The following is a 20,000-nucleotide window of genomic DNA, read 5'->3' as shown; positions in this document are numbered from 1 at the left end:
GAAAATCGTCACATTCGTTACGATAAAACCAACATTTAACCCTCTCCATACCAACTATAGGAAAATCATCACATTCGTTACGATAAAACCAACATTTTTCTTATTCAAATTTCTATTGTACATCATAAAATTTATAGATAATGAACAGTATGTTGTAGAGCATATTTTACTAAAGAAATTATTTATCGTTTGAACTTACTGCTATTGTGTTTAAGTGATTAAAAAAAAAATGATTGTGTTAGTTGGTTGTGAAGTTTTGTAAAAAATCCTGAAAATATCTGGTAAGGAGAGAGTTAGGGGGTGTTGTAAATTAAATAGAAATCTAGAAATGACTTGGGTTTGAAACGAATATTTTTGTGTTCGTGGATAGCTCACACGGTAGAGCCACGCTCTCACCTGCCAGGCGGAGTTGTCGTAACAATAAGGTCGCAGGTTCAAACCCCACCACCGCCGCGGAAAATTTTTATTCTCTATTGTCTTCTGGCACTTTTCTACTCACTTCATATCTTGTTGTTACCAACATAAGTGCCTGCTCCACTCACTTTTCTGAATTAAAAATTCACCCCATACACCGGAGCATACTCAATGTCTCAATCGTTTCTATGTTATATGTTTGTGTTGAGAATATTGGCTATTAAGCTTAACTGCTGGTCAAAATACTTCGCGATGGTGGTGGGCGAACGAATCGGCGGTCCCAGAAGTGGGTGAGAGAGGATCTAGAAATGACTTGGGTTTGAAACGAATATTTTTGTGTTCGTGGATAGCTCACACGGTAGAGCCACGCTCTCACCTGCCAGGCGGAGTTGTCGTAACAATAAGGTCGCAGGTTCAAACCCCACCACCGCCGCGGAAAATTTTTATTCTCTATTGTCTTCTGGCACTTTTCTACTCACTTCATATCTTGTTGTTACCAACATAAGTGCCTGCTCCACTCACTTTTCTGAATTAAAAATTCACCCCATACACCGGAGCATACTCAATGTCTCAATCGTTTCTATGTTATATGTTTGTGTTGAGAATATTGGCTATTAAGCTTAACTGCTGGTCAAAATACTTCGCGATGGTGGTGGGCGAACGAATCGGCGGTCCCAGAAGTGGGTGAGAGAGGGATCTAGAAATGACTTGGGTTTGAAACGAATATTTTTGTGTTCGTGGATAGCTCACACGGTAGAGCCACGCTCTCACCTGCCAGGCGGAGTTGTCGTAACAATAAGGTCGCAGGTTCAAACCCCACCACCGCCGCGGAAAATTTTTATTCTCTATTGTCTTCTGGCACTTTTCTACTCACTTCATATCTTGTTGTTACCAACATAAGTGCCTGCTCCACTCACTTTTCTGAATTAAAAATTCACCCCATACACCGGAGCATACTCAATGTCTCAATCGTTTCTATGTTATATGTTTGTGTTGAGAATATTGGCTATTAAGCTTAACTGCTGGTCAAAATACTTCGCGATGGTGGTGGGCGAACGAATCGGCGGTCCCAGAAGTGGGTGAGAGAGGGATCTAGAAATGACTTGGGTTTGAAACGAATATTTTTGTGTTCGTGGATAGCTCACACGGTAGAGCCACGCTCTCACCTGCCAGGCGGAGTTGTCGTAACAATAAGGTCGCAGGTTCAAACCCCACCACCGCCGCGGAAAATTTTTATTCTCTATTGTCTTCTGGCACTTTTCTACTCACTTCATATCTTGTTGTAAATTAAATAGGAGTTTCAGATCCGCCATATTTTATCGCTTCATTCTGATATTTTTAATGAGGAAAACAAATGGAAATTATATGTGGATTATATTATAATTTAGAGAAAAGATAGTTCAGTTTAAGTTCAATGACTGGGTGGGGTTCCTGACCTCCCATAGTGGGCAGGAAGGTACTTACTGTGTCTTCTATCCCCTTTTATCTGTTTTCCAACATACTTTCAGTCTTTGTCTTGGAATGAGATTACTTGGTTTTGTCCTGGCCCTGGCCGGAGTCCTCGCTGGGAGGGAAACAGTCAAATGCATAGATATTGTTTTGGGAGATGATATTTTTTTCCTTGTAAATCATCTCTCTGTTATGTATTATTATATTTGTTATTTCTAATGTATAATGTAATCATTTGAGTGTATTCCTCTTTGTTGGATTTTGTGCTTGTGTCCGGATGAGACTTATAGGTGATCTCAAAGTACATTGGTGGTATGCTCTTGGAATCTACATCTGATCCCTATTTGTTCCCAGTTCCCCTATGTCTTACTTTTTCTTCGGTGCTTTAATTATAATTCTAGAACTTTTTACTATCCCATTTTCTTCCCTTTTACTGGTGCTGATATAACCTAAATGTGTTGCAAGCGCCGTAAAACCCTGAAAAACAAAATATAAGTTCAACGTCTTTATCTTTATCTGTCTTACCCAGCACTGCAGATTGTATACAATCATTTGGTGACTTTCTCCAGTATTGTGTCACCGAGTTGAAAAATAAATGTTTAATAGTTGATCAAATTTGTTGTTGTTGGTAATATCTGGGATTTTATGTTCTATATGAACTTTTTTTGCTTTTCAGTTGTTTATTCCAAAAGTAACAATGATGTACTTGTTAGGAAGTCTGGCTTTCACCTTCTATATCACCAAAATGCCGGAACGGATGTTCCCAGGTAAATCACTAGTGGCATTAAATCACTCAACCCTAGAGATTTTTGCTGCTTTTCATAACTGGAAAAATGAATTTAAAATGAGCATGTACAATATATAGTTTTATTCAACTACCATTAACATGTAAAAACTGAAAACATTGGCTTTGATGCGACGCCTATAATATGTCTTAGAAAAATGTAATAAATAGGCATGGGGTAAAAGTAACCCTAGTAAACTCCGGATGTAGTCGGTGTTAGGGTTGAGTGAGTTAAGGTTGAATGACTTAGTTAATTTGATTTTTTTTTTAATTGAAAGGCCTACGAGAAATTATATTGTAAAGATTGATTATTTGTTGTGGATTTTTTTCTTTTTTTTTTCCAAGAATTTTATAGAATTTGACCCAGATACAATAAAATCTGATCCAATGAAAACTGATCCACTTTAAGGTATTTAAAAAAAATGTCTTTATGTCAATAAAACATGACTAATTTAATATCAAGACACATTCAACAAAAAATAAATCTTAGATTCAATAAGATTTTACTTCATTTTAACTAGGTTGTAATGTGTCAGTACCTTAACGTCATCTAAAGTCTCATCCTACACTTTAAGTGTCACTGTTTACTTGTAAAGCTCTTTGAGCACATTTTAGTCGATGTTGCACTATATAAAGCTCTTTTTTATTATTGCTTTTTAAAATTTTTTTTGATTGATAGACATTGATTGTTTTTGTCCCCATGCCAGGTAAATGCTGTTTTATCGGCTCCAGTCATCAGATCTGGCACATTCTCATCGTCCTGGCCTTTCTCTACTGGCATAAAGCAGGGGAGGAAATTTTACACTACAGGATTTCACACGAATGCTCCGTGTAGTTGCCGTTTCCACACATGAAAAGAGTTGTCGGGTTGGTTTTTTTTTTTTTTTTACGATTGTACAAACTAAAAGGATTATCAAGTAAATTATTCAGATAAGTTTAACTCTTTTGAATTGGTATTTGGATGAGCATGGTAGTCATTTTAAAGGCAAAACTTTAAATGTGTCAGTCCATGACATAATCAGTCGGAAGGTGAACATTTTGGATTTTGCACCTTTTTTTTCTTTTTTTTTTTTTTCATTTTCTGAAAGAATATGTTCCCCGGGGTATTTTAATCTTTATTTGAAGTAAATCGGTTGATTTTTCATGGATTTATGGTCAGATGTATGGGAAAGGTATCCAGCAACTTTTATCAAATTTCATAATTTTTCAACTTGACTAGCTGTAAAAAATATTTAGAAGTGAAATTAAGCTTTGAAATTTCCCGAAGATGTACAAAATAAGAACTCACTTTTGTTAAAAATTGATTTTCTAACTAAATTTGGCAATATCTCTGTTCAAACCTTTGCACCATCCGACTGATTATGTCGCTCATTGTAACTTATAGTCAAACTAAGTCTGTTCAAATTTATATAGTGAGTTTTGAACCAATATCCTGATTAACAGTTTAATATTTCTTAGGAATCAAAATTTTAAAAGTTCTCCTCAGTTTACTAGTTAACTGCCATTCTCTGGAATTTTGGCCAGAAAACTGGGAAATAGATTATTTAAAAATATATTTAAAAGTTGAGTTTTTTTTTTTTAATTTTTTGCTGGTTTTGTTGTTTTTTTTTTTTGTTTTGTTTTTTTTTTTTTGTGTGTTTTTTATCCTACTTGGGCATTAATAGCATTAACTTAATTGTTTTCACAAGACGAAATAAGTGATTTCTGTTGAAATCGTCTTCTTCTGTATGTTTGATTCAATTTATTTTTCTTGTTGATGCCTTACAAACAGCATTTTAAATACAAAGTACATCTGAATATTATTTCTATAAATGATCTCCACGAATTAGCTCTATCTCATTGTGCTTCTTTACTAAATTTCTTTCACTGTACTTAGGTGTAAAATGAGTACCTGGCTAATATTAGCATTGATTTTGTCCAAAAAAAAAAATAACCAAAAAAATATTGTATCATCACCTTGCTTACATGTTTAATATTGTTGTGGGCTTGGTACCCCTCGTAAAGCAATTTGAACACATTATAGTGGATATTTTCCTGTTTATGACCTTTCAAAATTGAGCATCAAGATCACCACCAAGGCACTTGCTTCACGTGCAAAGGAACCAAGATCGATCCCGGGTGCAGTCGAGATTATGTTTTTTCTACCTCCCTGTCTACCCAGCAGTGAATGGATAACTGGGTCTCTTAGGCATGCAGGAAAGTACTTTGCTAGATAGACTATTGTCCTTTGCAAAGGATAGCAAGCAATTGATATTGTCCATTTCACGCTAAACTCCAGCTCCATGGGCTGAATGGCTCTGAAGGACTACTATTCACAGCTAAAGTCGTAATACCATTTTTAGATGGTTTTTCACATATATGAAAGCTCAACTTTTTTGAGATTTAAAAAGAAATTCTTATATATATATGTATATTAACTCACTCAACCCTAAAACCGACTCTATCCGTAGTTTACCCGGGTTACTTTTACACAATGCCTATTTATTACATTTTTCTGAGACAAATTATAGGCGTAGTATCAAAGCTATTGTTTTTAGTTTTTACATGTTAATGGTAGTTGAATAAAACTATCTATACACATGTTCATTTTTAATACATTTTATCCAATTTTGAAAAGTAGCAAAAAGCTCTAGGATTGATTGAGTTAATATAGTTACCTTTATGCCATGTCACATGGAATGTGAATGATTAAACTGTTTCTTTAAACGCCATACTGCAGCATTTGATCTTGTAAAAAGTATATTTTAAATTATTATTTTGTTTTCATGTTTTCTTTACTTATCCCTTCCCAGTTCCTCAGTGGAAGTATACGCGTATTAATTTGTAAATGAGTTTTTATTTTGTTAGATTTAAGAACATGACATTGCGCCCAGAGCCTCCAACCAGGGGGATCGGTTGCGCAATATAAATGTGCATTATTATTATTATTATTATTATAATTATGATGATTATTATTATTATTATTATTATTATTATTATTATTATTATTATTATTATTATTATTATTATTATTATTATTATTATTAACGGTTTTTATTGTTTTTGTGTTACAATAACTTTTTAAAAATTAACTGTATTAAAGTAATTTTTTTTTTACAAACAGAAAAATGATAATGGTAATTATTTTCTGGCATTTTGTCTCGAGTTTTAATTAAAAATAGACAATTCATATCGTTTTTATTGAAAGTGAAAGTATTGGCTATCTATCTACCTTACAGAGCAATTATACTTCCATTTTGTTGATGTTTCTGATTCTATTGTTTCTATTTTTATATTTTTGCCCATGTATGATTTGTCATGTAGTCAAGACACATTACGATAATTTCTATTTTCTGTTTGTGGGTTCCACCATACACCAGTGCTGATGGTGACAAAAAGGGAAAAACTAGGAAAATTATGAATGGTTTTCTTTACGTCACATTTTCACTTCACCAACCCCCCCCCCCCCCCCCCCCCCCCCCCCACTTTTAGAGCCATTAAGATGATAAACTACTCTAGCTATCTTCTGGATAGTGGGGAATCTGCACCCCTTTGTTCCACCACACATCAAATCTCTCAAAGCCAGAAAATTTGATTGAGGAAAATGACATTTTTTTTTTAAAGGATGAAATTCCTCCTCTGACACAAAAATCGCTGATTTCCGCAGATCCGAGGAAAACCATCAGCACTGATACATACACATGGGACAGCGTGGCTCAGTCGTATGATCTCTGCTTCGTACCTGAAAGGTACCGAGGTCAATCACCCGCCACGCTATGTAGCCTTGAGCAAGTCACCTCGCCCTAGGTCACTTTGCAGTGCTGCACTGCAGCTGATGCCTGGGTTATTCCAGTCTTCCCTTGGAATAGACCCTATAGACAAATTTCCCCATGAGAATGAATAAAGGGAATTTTATATTTGTTTCTTTCATTTTTGAAAAATCTAGTCAAGTATAGTGTTGCAAAACGTAAACCGTCTGCTAGCTTATGATTTTTATTTTTATGTGTAATTTAATGGCACAGGAATTAAATTTGATTCCCCATCTTTGCTAGCTAAAAAAAAACATTGGATCTTTTAAATAGAAAACGAATCATTTGAAAAGAAAATAGAAAAATTATCTAGACTGAGACTGAGGCGAGTTGTTGGCTAAGAGATCTTTGAACATAAAAATTATCATCTGTTTGGCAGCATATATTGTTTGAAAAATACACCAGTATATATATTACTATTCATGTATATCTCGTCCTGTTATGTATTGGAATTGAAAGCAGCCGTCACTTTCAGGACTCATAGTTACAATAATTAGGTAGAATAGGTGTTTAGCTAACCCGCCCAGATGTGGCCATGGCTCCCATTACTAACGTTCTAGAAGATGTGGAATTAGAGAAGGTAGTGTACAAAAATTAATAATTATAGCTTCTCAGGATCGTGGATAGTCATACGGTAGAGTCACGCTCTCCCCAGCCAGGCGGAGTTGTCGTACCAGTAAGGTCACAGGTTCGAGCCCCCATCGCCGCCGCGAAAGTTTTACTCTATTGTCTTCTGGCACTTTCCTACTCACTTCATTTCTTGTTGTTCATAAATAAGTTATTACATTAGGTACACTAGTTATGGTGATGGTTAAGCAAGTTTACCAAATGTTTCTTTTATCTGTAATGTTTAATTCAATCAAGGACAAATTTTTTATCCTATTATAAAAGGTATCTACTTTTTGTCCCCAGCTTCCCTATTGACTGTTCTTTATAAAATTCTCTGATTGTGTGTGTGTGTGTTGAGTCTTATACTTTTGAGTGTGTGCGTAACTATATAATGTGCTTTGATACATGTTTTTAGAATTTTTATTATCAAAAAATAAAATTGGATATCATAAGATTCATCTCCTTGTCGTAAAAGGATAAATTGAGAGCTGCTCGCTCCTGTTTTTTTTCCAGTGCTTTTCCTGTTCTCTTTTATGTTGTTTTATTTCTCGGTTGTTTTTCTTTGGTTTTTTTTTTAGTTTTAAATCAAATAAATCTTGAAACGATTTCTAAAATCCCATTTTTTTCCCCCTGGATTTTTGTTTTCCTGATGATTTAGTGATGTTTACAAATGTAATGCGACTAATTGAAAGTCTCAAAGGTTTGTTTATGGCACCTTTAAAATTGAATTCATTATAAAGAATTGCAGTGCGTTTTGTCTTCTTATTTTTATGAACAAGTTCAGAATAGATTTTTGTTCTTTTCCTTCTAAAAAACATAAATCTTGATTTTTAAAAAGTTATTGTCCCGTTTAATTTTGGATTGGCAGCCCTGAATGAATTTTAATTCTTTTATTTCTTAATCTGTTGAATTAAGTATCTATAATTGTTAATCTGTGATACACTTACTTAACTGTCCACTAGTAGCCTAGAATTTATTTTTTTGAAAATTTGTTTTTTCCGATTATTTTATTTATCATCATTATTTTTTGTTTTATATTTTATGTCAGCGATTTCACACTATTTATATCTTATTGAAGGACATAATTTTATCCAAATTTTCTATTTGTTCGTGCATAGATTTTGAAATTTAGTTTTATTAATAATTATGGTAATTCTTGCCGTGACTTTTTATGAGAAGATTTTGTTATATTATGATGTGGTTATGTCGTTATTTATATTGGAATTCGATTTTTAAAACTTTTATATCTTATTGTTCCTGTAATTGTAATAAATCCTGGAGAGAGATTGTCAACAGTTTGGTCAATACTTTTCTCAGTAAATTTTATTGAAATTTTCAATAAAAATGACTTTCTCAAAATGAAATGATTTATGAGTGAAACTTATTTTATTTGTTTTTATGAGTGGTGCAGTGTTGTAGTTCTCCAGTCATGTACTCGAAACATGTCATAAAATTATTAATGCCTTCTAAATCTTGATTCCATCAGCACCACCAGAGGACACAGATTCAAACTCTCCAAGGAAAGGTGTTCTCTAAACCTTAGGCAGAACTGTTTCTCAGTTCGGGTGATCGACAAATGGAACCGCCTGCCTGCAACAGTTGCCGACGCCCCTTCATTGCAGGCATTCAAGTGCCGTCTCGACACTCATTGTGAAACTGTTTGTAAAGTTAAATTCAGACACCTCCTTCCACTATGTGGCATGCCCAGTTTTGAGAGACGTGAATTAAAAACGTTCACGAATGCACAAGAGCAGATAAAAGGCTGTAAAAGCCTACATAAATCTGGACTTATATCATATCATATCAATACTGGTACTCTGACCAGCAATTAGACACTTTGACAGTTACATCTTCAGGAAAGCCATTAAGCAAACATTGTCCTACACCATTCAGAGATTAACGGAAAATTCAGATGTCCCGCTGGTGGTAAAGCCACCTCAACCTGGAACTTCGAAGTCCCGGGTTTGAGAGTGTTTGCCAAGATGAGGGTCATTTAAATGAGAATGTTTGCAGAGCGAGACGAGAGTCATTTAAATCAATCGATATTTGCTTACAACACTAGGTCATATCAGCGCCCTTAAAAAGGAAGAAAATGGGACTCTTCTTCTTCAAGTACCAAGTCTGTGCCAGACATCGGTGATCATGGTACACCATTCATCTCTCTGATCAGATAACCTCAGAAAACTAATATTACTCTTCTCTTTCTTTGTCACCCAGCTGTTCAAACTAGTCAAATATGTTTTTCTTGGTATACCTTTACTCTTTTTACCTTCTGGATAGTCAAAAAAATATTATAGAATTACTAATTACAATTAAAACATTCATGAGAAAGTATGACAAAGGGGAATTGGTTCAAATAGGGTACAGATGTAGATTCCAAGAGCATAACATAGAGATCATTTAAAAGTCTCATCCAGATACCAGCACATGATCCCACCAAGAGGAATGCACTCAAATGATTACAGGATATGTTCAAAACAAATAAACTGTCACTACATAACAGAGAGATGATTTACGAGGAAAAAATAAAATGGCTTCCCAAAACTAATACAGGTATACATTTGACTGTTTCCCTCTCAGTCAATGACTCCTGCAAGGGCCAACATAAAACCAAGCAATCCCATTCCAAGAAAAAGACAGAAAGCAACTCCGAAAACAGATATAGGGGGATAGGAGACACAGCGTGACCCCCTGCATACCATGGGAGGTCAAAGGACCCAACTCTGTTTTGTTGTTTGTTTTTAAGGGTTTTACAGCGCTCGCAACAAATTAAGGTCATATCAGCGCCAGTAAAAAGGAAGAAAATGGGATAGTAAAAAGTTCTCGAATTACAATTAAAGCACCCAATAAAAGGTGAGATAAAGGGGAATTGGTTCAAATAGGGAACAGATGTAGATTCCAAGAGCACACCGTGTAGATTCCAAGAGCACACCGTCAAAGTACTTAGTTTGAGATCACCTAAAAGTCTCATCCAGACACACGCACAGGTCCCTACTAAGAGGAATACACTCAAATGTTTACAAATCATATAATATAATATGTAAACTAAACATAATACAATGCATAACAGAGAGATGATTTACAAGTCAAAAAATATCATCTCCCAAAACAATAACTATACATTCGGCTGTTTCCCTCCCAGCCAAGGGTCAGGACAAAACTAAGTAATCTCATTCCAGGACAAAGACAGAAAGCATGTTGGAAAACAGATATAAGGGGATAGAAGACACAGCGTGACCTTCTGAACACTATGGGAGGTCAAAGGACCCCACTCTGTTTTGTTTGTTTTTCAGGATTTTACGGCGCTTGCAACACATTTAGGTTATATCAGCGCCAGTAAAAAGGAAGAAAATGGGATAGTAAAAAGTTTTAGAATTACACATAAAGCACCCAAGAAAAAGGAAGACAAAGGGGAACTGGGAACAAATAGGGATCAGATGTAGATTCCAAGAGCACACTATCAGAGTTCTTCGTTTGAGATCACCTATAAGTTTCATCCGCACACAGGCACAAAATCCAACAAAGAAGAATACACTCAAATGCTTACATCATACATTCAAAATAACAAATATAATAATACATAACAGAGAGATGATTTACAAGGAAAAAAAATATCATCTCCCAAAACAATAACTATGCATTTGACTGTTTCCCTCCCAGCCAGGACTCCGGCCAGGGACAGGACAAAACCAAGTAATCTCATTCCAAGACAATGACAGAAAGCATGTTGGAAAACAGATATAAGGGGATAGAAGACACAGTATGTACCCCCCTGCCCACTATGGGAGGACAGGAACCCCACCCAGGATCCCACTCTGTATCCCGTGTGAAATGGAATACGCAAAAGAATATGTTCATACATATTATAAGCAACTCTTTTGCAATAAAAATTGTCAAATATTTATTTTGTTATTCTAGAATAAGGTAAAACATGAAGAAAAAGCGCACAAAAAGTTAAAAAATGTATTTTGCCAAGAAACCAGAATGGAAATATCAGAGTAAAGATCATTACAATAATAATAACAGAAATTGACAACATAATATCAATTCATAAGTTACAAGCATAAATGGATAAATCACAACTGTAATGATGAGTAAATTAACATTCACGTATTCCAACATTATGCATACATATTGTATATATATATATATATAAATATTATAATAAATAACAGTTTACCAGCGTGACCGACTCCATGAGGTATACTTATTTAAGAAAAAAGACCCTTTTTTTTCAAATGTTTTTCCCAATTCTCACCCTTTCACCACATAAATAAAGAACAAAATTTTATAAATTCAAATTCAACCTTTTCTTTATCATAATAGAGGTACAACCAATACTTGATTCAAGCACGTTGATGTTTTACAATATGTTATAAACATGGCACTGTCCAATGTCCAGACATAATAAAGTAAAATACGTAGCAAGCCAGTGTGCTGCATTGAAAATGGCTTTTGCAGAAGCAAATTCATCTCTTAACAAAGAGATTTAATAGTGATCAGAGCTGCCAACCCCATCTGATGAGAATGTGTACAATGGGACCTCAAAATGGGGGAGATTTCATAAAAATGGGTACAATCCTGAAATCGACGGAAACTAACCATTGTGAAAGTAAGAGAGAGCAAGACAATGACTCTGAACAAAGAAATTAGGCCTAAAAGTAAAAGCTTGAAACGGACTTCCGGGCTAACGATGAATATTCGATTCCGTGATATCGGACTAAAACAGTAGGACAAATTTGAACGATCCAGCAAGCTGAAGATAACAGCGATATGAGCATCCGGCTATTACAATTTTAAAAAACTGAAGTGACTCCGTACATTGAAAACGGGTACAATCTTAGGGGGGAAATGCGTACAATCGCTGAAAATGCATACAATTCCGCATTTTTTGCAGTAGGTTGGCAGCTTTTAGTGATTCCCAAAAGGAGAGAGAAACGAAAAATTGTAATAGTGCCATACAGGTGTCATGTCCCCTCCTGCATGTTGAACATTACTGTTGGCTTGGGACCCCTTGTAAAGCGATGTGAGCATTATATAAAATCTCAAACTTTGGGGAGTTTTTTGGAGGTTTTTTTCCCCTTCATCTAAAAGAATGAATATTTTTACTTTACTGTCTCTGTGACAAGTGATCACTTATTTATATTATATTATTGTTTTACACAAATCTTTGTAGGCACCCGGCATGTTTTTGGGGGTTTTTTTGTGAGATAAATGGGTGTGTACTAGTTGTGTTTTCTACATTGCTCATTTATACTCATATAGTATAGATAGAATGAAGATGACGTCACTCAAGCCTTTGTTATTGTATTTTGCCATCCGCGTTTGTGAGTAATTCTCACTAAACTGTATTAACCAGACTATAAAAGTTCATGGTTACACACAGTTTTGTGTGTTGGTCCGTTATACTTCCGGATGGCAATGTTATGAGCTTCTTAGCCAAGTGCATACTATCTATAGTATCAAAGGAGGAAAGGGGGGTTACTCTGCTCACAAGCTAACTTCATTGCCTTTCCAATGGCCGTGCTCAAGTTTATCATTGACAGTATTATTAAAAACAGGAATGATAATTTCATTCAATATTCCAAAATGAAACAGTATATATGTGACCCTTCGCCTCAAAATGGTATTAAGTCGGGATGGTTAAGATGTTGAAAATTGAATTTATAGCCAGAAATATCAGTCTTGTGTTGAGTTTGTATGTTATATTGAGGAGAATAGATGCCATATTTTAGGGTACAAATGCCAACAATTTATATTTTCGACCAGTTTAACATTTAATAAAGCTTTTAAGCATCTGGTTCGTTCCGACATAATACCGTTTTGAGACGGTGGGTCATATATATGGTTTTTGACAGTAGTGTGATGATACAATCAAATGTACAAATCATAATAGGCAACGTAATTACAATCGAAAGCTCCAGAAATGTTTTCATTGAGGATATCCATTGTCATTGTCAACAGTCACTTCCAATATAAAGGATCGTCAATTGTTTTTGTTTTTAAGGGTTTTACGGCGCTTGCAACACATTTAGGTTATATCAGCTCCAGTAAAAAGGAATAAAATGGGTCAATAGTCAAAAGATCTAGAATTACAATTAAAGCACCAAAGAGAAAGTAAGACAAAGGGGAACTGGGAACAAATAAGGATCAGATGCAGATTCCAAGAGCACACCACCAGAGATCACCTATAAGTATCATCCGGACACAAGCACAAAAGCAAACAAAGAGGAATACACTCAAATGCTTACATTATACATTGAAAATAACAAATATAATAATACATAACAGAGAGATGATTTACAAGGAAAACAATAACTATGCATTTGACTGTTTCCCTCCCAGCGAGGACAAAACCAAGTAATCTCATTCCAAGACAAAGACAGAAAGCGTATTGGACAACAGATATAAGGGGATAGATGACACAGTATGTACCTCCCCTGACCTCCCACTATGGGAGGTCATGAACCCCACCCAGAAAGGATCGTCAAGTCAATTCATGAAAATCTCTGGCAGCCCAACGATATCCAAATATATCTTCTGTATAATTAAATTGCTGTTCGATACAAAACACTTCGATACTGGAACATTTACAAGGTCAAACAACAAAATCAAAAATAAAACAAAATTAGACTAACCATACATAATACAAATAGGAGACAAATACAAAAAAAAAAGTTACCTGTTTTGAAAGATAACATTATTTTTGGTCTCGAAAACCCTTGATAAATAACACAAAAAAAAACCCAAAAAAACACTCGGATTCTATACATAAAAATACAAGCGAAGAAATATTAAATAATATATGTAAATTTTAAAAGTATTTTTAAACAACAATGCTGGATAAAATAATTCAACAATGGTGAAGACCAAATATGCCAAACAATCTTGCACATTTATCCGCAATTTCCCATTCATCCTTAATTGGGGGGAAGGTGGAGGGGGGAAGAGGGAGGGGGAAAAGGGGAGGGGGGAAGGGGCAGGGGGGATAATACAAGAGCCACATGATAATTTCCTCAGGGCTAGGATAGGACATGTTTGATACCATGCTAAATTTTCTTTACACATTTTCAGCCATTTGGTGATACCACCGTAATATAGCCTATAAATATCTATTTAAAACAGTATTTAAATCGCACTTTATTTTGATTGAAAAGATATTTGGACTATATTTCAATGTCAATGGGATCAATCATATGCGGAGGATTGCCGACAAATAAAAGTGAGAAAAGTTTTTAAAAATCATATTATCAACAATGTCACCACCACTTGCGTAGACAGTGCTGTCAGCATACAAACTAACCAAAGAAACACAAAGCTGTGGAGATGAAGTAGGGATGTCACAGGTGGCTGTGCACTAATTCATTGTGTACTAATTTAACTTAATAAAAGGCAGATTGTTATTTCATCAATGAGATTTAACTTTAAATTTTCAATTTAAATTTAATTTTCGAATTTTAAAAAAGATGTCAACCATTATAAAGCACAAAATGCACAACAAAAAAAAAAAAAAAAAAAAGGAAAAAAAAACCCCCACATCTTGTGTATATTTTTTCTTCAAATGAAGCTGTTACGCATAGTTTTTGGTTCAACCGCACGGATACATAACCTCAATATTGTGCAGTGCACATCAAAGATATAAAAGAAAAAATAACCAAACGAACTCTAAAATGTTTTCTAATATTCACCTGACTGTTTGAATCTGTCACAAAGTCATTCGACAATTTCCATTGTATTTAAATCATCAAGTGACCCCTGTATTAATAGGCAGAATCTTTCACAATTCCTTAAAGAAATCTGAGAGCATTTACTCTATTTAACCAAAAAATTAGATTAACATACTTTCTCTGACCTCATACAGAAATACTTAAAATTTGTACAGCAAAATTGCTTAACGATTCAAGGTTTTTCTCATTTCCCTCAAATCTTATCCAATATCACCGTTTTCCCTCCCTGCATACTGTAAGATTTGATGTCTTGATTTGCCATCCTATCATGTCATCATTTGGTTATTGTTGTGTCCAGAACCATTTCCAAAAACTGAAATTGAATAAAAAACAAACAGAAAGAAAGAAAATAATCAGATGAAAATATTAAACAAGACAGTTGAAAAGAAAGCTTTCCTAGTCGCATATACCCACACCTGTGCATTACATTGACACCAATTTTAGGAAAGTAGGTGGAATCTCTGTTTAACGCTACAGTAACAAGGAAAAACTTCGGCTCCATGAATCTCTGTTTAACGCTACAGTAACAAGGAATAACCTTTGGCTCTATGAATCTCTGTTTAACGCTACAGTAACTGGGATAACCGTTGGCTCCATGAATCTCTGTTTAACGCTACAGTAACTGAAATAAACTTTGAGTCAAAGTAGTAGAAAAATACATTTTCATGTTTGTGCAATGTCCGTCTTGCTTTCATCCACAAGCCATTTATTAGAACCCTGATATAGACACGCAAGATCAATTCGGGTCACAAAGACTCAAAATGTGGAATTTAATACAATTACTTATTTCGGTAGAGGCTACTGTGTTCCAGTTCAACTGTAACAGAGTTCAGTAATGTATTGGTATTTGGGTAAAAAGAAAAACCAAAAAAAAAAAACCAGCAAAACGAAAAATAAATCAATAAAAGTCAATTAAAGTCAAGACTGTCAAAAAGAATAATACATTGGTATTTGGGTAAAAAGAAAAACCAAAAAAAAAAAACCAGCAAAACGAAAAATAAATCAATAAAAGTCAATTAAAGTCAAGACTGTCAAAAATGAAATAAATAACAAACACAAACCTCTTCATAACTGATTTGGATTGTTCCATTCTGGTTGGTGTCTTTAACACGGAATTTCTCTGTTAATGTTTTGAGCATGACACAGGCTTGAATGAAATCATCAAAATTAATGCTGTAGCCACCGCGACGTCTGTCAAACACCCGTATCACAGACTGGCTGAATTGGGGGGATCTGGAAAGATTTTAACATCGGATCAGAATTTAGTGTTGATGGTGACAAAAAAGGGGAAAAAGGGAGGAAAATTATGAATGGTATTCTTTACGCCACATTTTTACTTCACCAACCCCCACTTTTAGAGCCATTGAGATGGTAAACTACTCTATCTATCTTCTGGATAGTGGGGAGACTGCACCAGTTTGTTCCACTACACATCAAATCTCTCAAAGCCAGAAAATTTGATTGAGGAAAATGTCATTTTTTAAAGGAGGAAATTCCTCCTCTGACACAAAAATCGCAGATTTCCGCGGATCCGAGGAATACCATCAGCATTGATAATTACTTAAATTATATTAGATAAAACTGGTAATCACTGTGAGTTGTTACTTTTCATTATTAAACCATGAAAATACACACTTACTTAATCATATTCTGCCATTTGAAACAAAGGTCACACATTTTTCTTTTTTGTTCTGAACTCTCAATTTAACTCAATTTGATTCAGGCATTAATAATAATAATAATAATAATAATATAATAATAATAATAATAATAATAATAATAATAATAATAATAATAATAATAATAATAATAATAATAATAATCTGTATTGTCCAAATTAAAGGCAATTCATGTGAGGTAAACAATGCTCAGTTTGGTTCATGGTATGAACATCAACACGTTTACATTACAGACACAGCCATACACGAACATACACACTTGCACATTGTTTCTTCACATGTATACAAATAAATACAACAAAATACAATATTCTGGGGTTTTGTTTAACAAAAAAAAATTAAGAAGAAGAAGAAGAAGAAGAAGAAGAAGAAGAAGAAGAAGAAGAAGAAGAAGAAGAAGAAGAAGAAGAAGAAGAAGAAGAAGAAGAAGAAGAAGAAGAAGAAGAAGAAGAAGAAGAAAAACAAAAAATAATCAAAATGATACATACAACATGTATCCAAATTGTCTGAAGGCATTCCCTAGTTCATTGGCATCAATATTTCCTGATCGGTCTGTATCAAATCTGGAAAAGAAAAAAAATTATAAAATATAAGTCGCAAATCATTTCTCTTGATTCTCTGCTTGTAATGCAAACCTTCCTTCCATAGATTCTATGACTCGTTTCAGAGATAAACCACATTGAAATGTCAAATATTGTCACATTGTTAAAACTGTTATATACAGATTCTCTTAAATCTTCCATAGGCTATGACGTTTTTATAATTTTATAACATAAGGAATCAAGATTTGAATTAACAGGCTAAAATAAAAACCCTTCCCAATTTTAAAGGGGGTGGGGGAGGGGGGGTTGAATAAGTGATAGATTGATTCAGTAAGATTATGATAAAATTGATTTGGAAATAGGCTTTCAACTTTTTAAAAAATAATTAAAAAAAAAAAATAGGAATATCTGGGTTTCGTTAGGTCTAGAGAACAAATAAAACAGTACTTTAAAAAAGTATTATCCTCAAGATAAAAAATGTAAAAAACCTTTTGATTTGATTTTTAAAAAAAAAACATTTTTCAATAAAACCTGTGCCTCATCCGGTCATCAGTCAACGAACCTGTCAAAACAACCTTTCCAGTCCTGAATGTATTTCCACAAGGCAGCAAATTCATAAACATCAATGGTTCCATTCCTGAAATCAAGGCAAATAAAAAGATTAAAAAAAAACAAAACAATGACAAAGACAAAGACAAACAACAATGAAAGATAGGTTTGGTTTGTGTTGTGTGTGTGTGTGTGTGTGTGTGTGTCTGCTTGTGTGTGTAAATTATTATGTTTCAGCCAAAGTAATTTGTAATTTAAGAGTCTGGTGTCTCGGAGTTATAGCGCTATATAAGTTTTCAGCATTATTATTATTATTATTATTAAAGCAGATTCAACTAGTGTTAAAATCTGCCACGTCTAAGTTGTAGTATCTGAACTGCTAAAGGAAAAACAATGTCCGACTCACATCGTAAAATATTACAAATCTTATTTAACGATATAATAAGAAACAAGTTGCTGATAACACAGTTTGGCAATGAAATTTATTCCAATTTTGTTCTACCTCTTGAGAGAAAAAAAAAATAGTCTCAGTATTAATGATGGTTTACAATTTAAACCTGTGACAGCATCTTGTAATATCTTTTTCACTTTTACTTTGAAGTGTTACGGAATTGCCAATGGTCTGTTACTGTTGTTGATGGGTTTAGTAAAATACAGTATTCCTCAACATTTTCAATTGATAAGCGTCCGCAATTACTAAACATTTTGAAATGATATATATGACTCATCATTTCAATTGATACAGGGTTGGCAGTTAAGAATTTTGTTCCATATTGCTTTAGTTTGATTTATTAGCTTCACTTTAATATTATAAAAAAGAAAGAAATATCAAAAAGTTAGTCTATGACTGTAATATAAGCATTTGTCAATATGTTTCATTTCCTTATTTATCTATCTTTTTTCTTTATAATGGATAACGAATGAAGACGACCTGAGAGAAACTCGAAAATATTAAAAAGCCAGTGAGAAAATACATTTAGCCAATACCAACATTTTCACTTTTACTTGATTCAATAATGCAATGAAATGTCATAATTATATTGTAAAATAAGCCATTGAAATTAGACTAAACAATGAAGCAAACACGAATCACACAGAATTGGTCTGGTATATAAGAAAATAATTTACGAAATCTCTCACATCTATAAAAAAAATGTCCTCTCCAGCTAAAATATAAACTAAAGTATAAAATAATAAAACAGGTATATAATTATATTTCTTCAGAGCAAATTGCTACCTTTTTGAAATCATATTTATGACAGAATACAAAAGAAAGGTAATTTAATCGACACATCTGTAATTGCTTGTGATATCTGAATCTGATTGTTCTTATAAAATATTTCATGACTAACAATCCATGGAATTATTTTAACAAGTAATATATTATAATAAGCATTGCAATGATAAAGACTTTAAAAATATAAAATACAAGATACAGTTGCTGATGTTCACATTAATAAATTCCTTCCTATAAAGTTTGTTTTGTTTTTAAGGGTTTTACGGCGCTTGCAATACATTAAGGTCATATCAGCGCGAGTAAAAAGGAAGAAAATGGGATAGTAAAAAGATTTAGAATTATAATTAAAGCACCCAAGAAAAGGTAAGACAAAGGGGAATTGGTTCAAATAGGAAACAGATGTAGATTCCAAGAGCACACTATCAAAGTACTTAGTTTGAGATCACCTAAAAGTCTCATCAAGACACAAGTGCAGGCTCCCCACTAAGAGGAACACACTCAAATGTTCACAAATCATATGTAATACGTAAACAAAACATAATACAGTGCATAACAGTGAGATGATTTACAAGCAAAAAAATATCATCTCCCAAAACTAACTATACATTTGACTGTTTCCCTCTCAACCAGAGTATCCGGCCAGGTCCAGGACAAAACCAAGTATTCTCATTCCAAGACAAAAAGAGGAAGCAAGTTGGAAAACAGATATAAGGGGATAGAAGACACAGTATGTACCTCCCTGCCCACTATGGGAGATCAGGAACCCCACCCAGCCTTCCTATAAAGAGTAATCTATCAGATAACAAATGAAAATATAAAAAATCTCCACTTACCGATCCCTGTCAAACATGCCGATCATCAGTCTGCATGTTTCGGCATTGAAAGGCGACCAATTCCCATTCATTAAAGCATGTTGGAGTTCAGTGGCTGTAATTTTACCAGATCTGTCTGCATCAACATTCTGTAAATCAAATAGAACACTGAATGAGTAATACCTTCCATATTCTATTACAAATAAAGCTTTGTTTACCATTAATGTTCATATGTCTTCTAATAAACACTATTGTCACTGCCTTGATAATAATGTTTGTTTGTTTTTATGTTTTTAAGGGTTTTACGGCGCTTGCAACACATTTAGGTTATATCAGCGCCAGTAAAAAAGAAGAAAATAGGATAGTTAAAAGTTCTAGAATTACAAATAAAGCACCCAAGAAAAAGTAAG

The 20,000-nt window shown here is 34.0% G+C and overlaps 2 protein-coding genes across 3 annotated transcripts in view; one reads left to right on the top strand and one right to left on the bottom strand.

Moving 5' to 3' along the window:
* The window catches only part of LOC144973620 (progestin and adipoQ receptor family member 3-like), a 10,986-nt gene extending 6,397 nt beyond the window's left edge, over positions 1-4,589 (top strand). For both annotated transcript variants that reach the window (XM_078916279.1, XM_078916280.1), the window contains exons 6-7: positions 2,540-2,630; positions 3,355-4,589. In XM_078916279.1, coding sequence (XP_078772405.1) covers positions 2,540-2,630; positions 3,355-3,482 — 219 coding nt within the window. In that variant the 3' untranslated portion in view covers positions 3,483-4,589. The remainder of the gene's footprint in view (positions 1-2,539; positions 2,631-3,354) is intronic.
* A 7,557-nt stretch (positions 4,590-12,146) lies between these two features.
* LOC144973619 (sorcin-like) overlaps positions 12,147-20,000 on the bottom strand; it is a 10,226-nt gene continuing 2,372 nt past the window's right edge. The window contains exons 3-7 of the mRNA XM_078916278.1: positions 19,612-19,739; positions 17,555-17,629; positions 16,939-17,013; positions 15,833-16,004; positions 12,147-15,084 (exon numbers count right to left, since the gene is read on the bottom strand). Coding sequence (XP_078772404.1) covers positions 15,046-15,084; positions 15,833-16,004; positions 16,939-17,013; positions 17,555-17,629; positions 19,612-19,739 — 489 coding nt within the window. The 3' untranslated portion in view covers positions 12,147-15,045. The remainder of the gene's footprint in view (positions 15,085-15,832; positions 16,005-16,938; positions 17,014-17,554; positions 17,630-19,611; positions 19,740-20,000) is intronic.

This window comes from Berghia stephanieae, chromosome 5, assembly GCF_034508935.2.
Source record: "Berghia stephanieae isolate SIO BIC M18660-M18661 chromosome 5, UCSD_Bste_1.3, whole genome shotgun sequence".
In the NCBI taxonomy this organism is placed as follows: Eukaryota; Metazoa; Mollusca; class Gastropoda; order Nudibranchia; family Aeolidiidae; genus Berghia; species Berghia stephanieae.
Note: the sequence above shows the minus strand (reverse complement) of the source record. Positions and strands in the feature narration are given on the sequence as shown.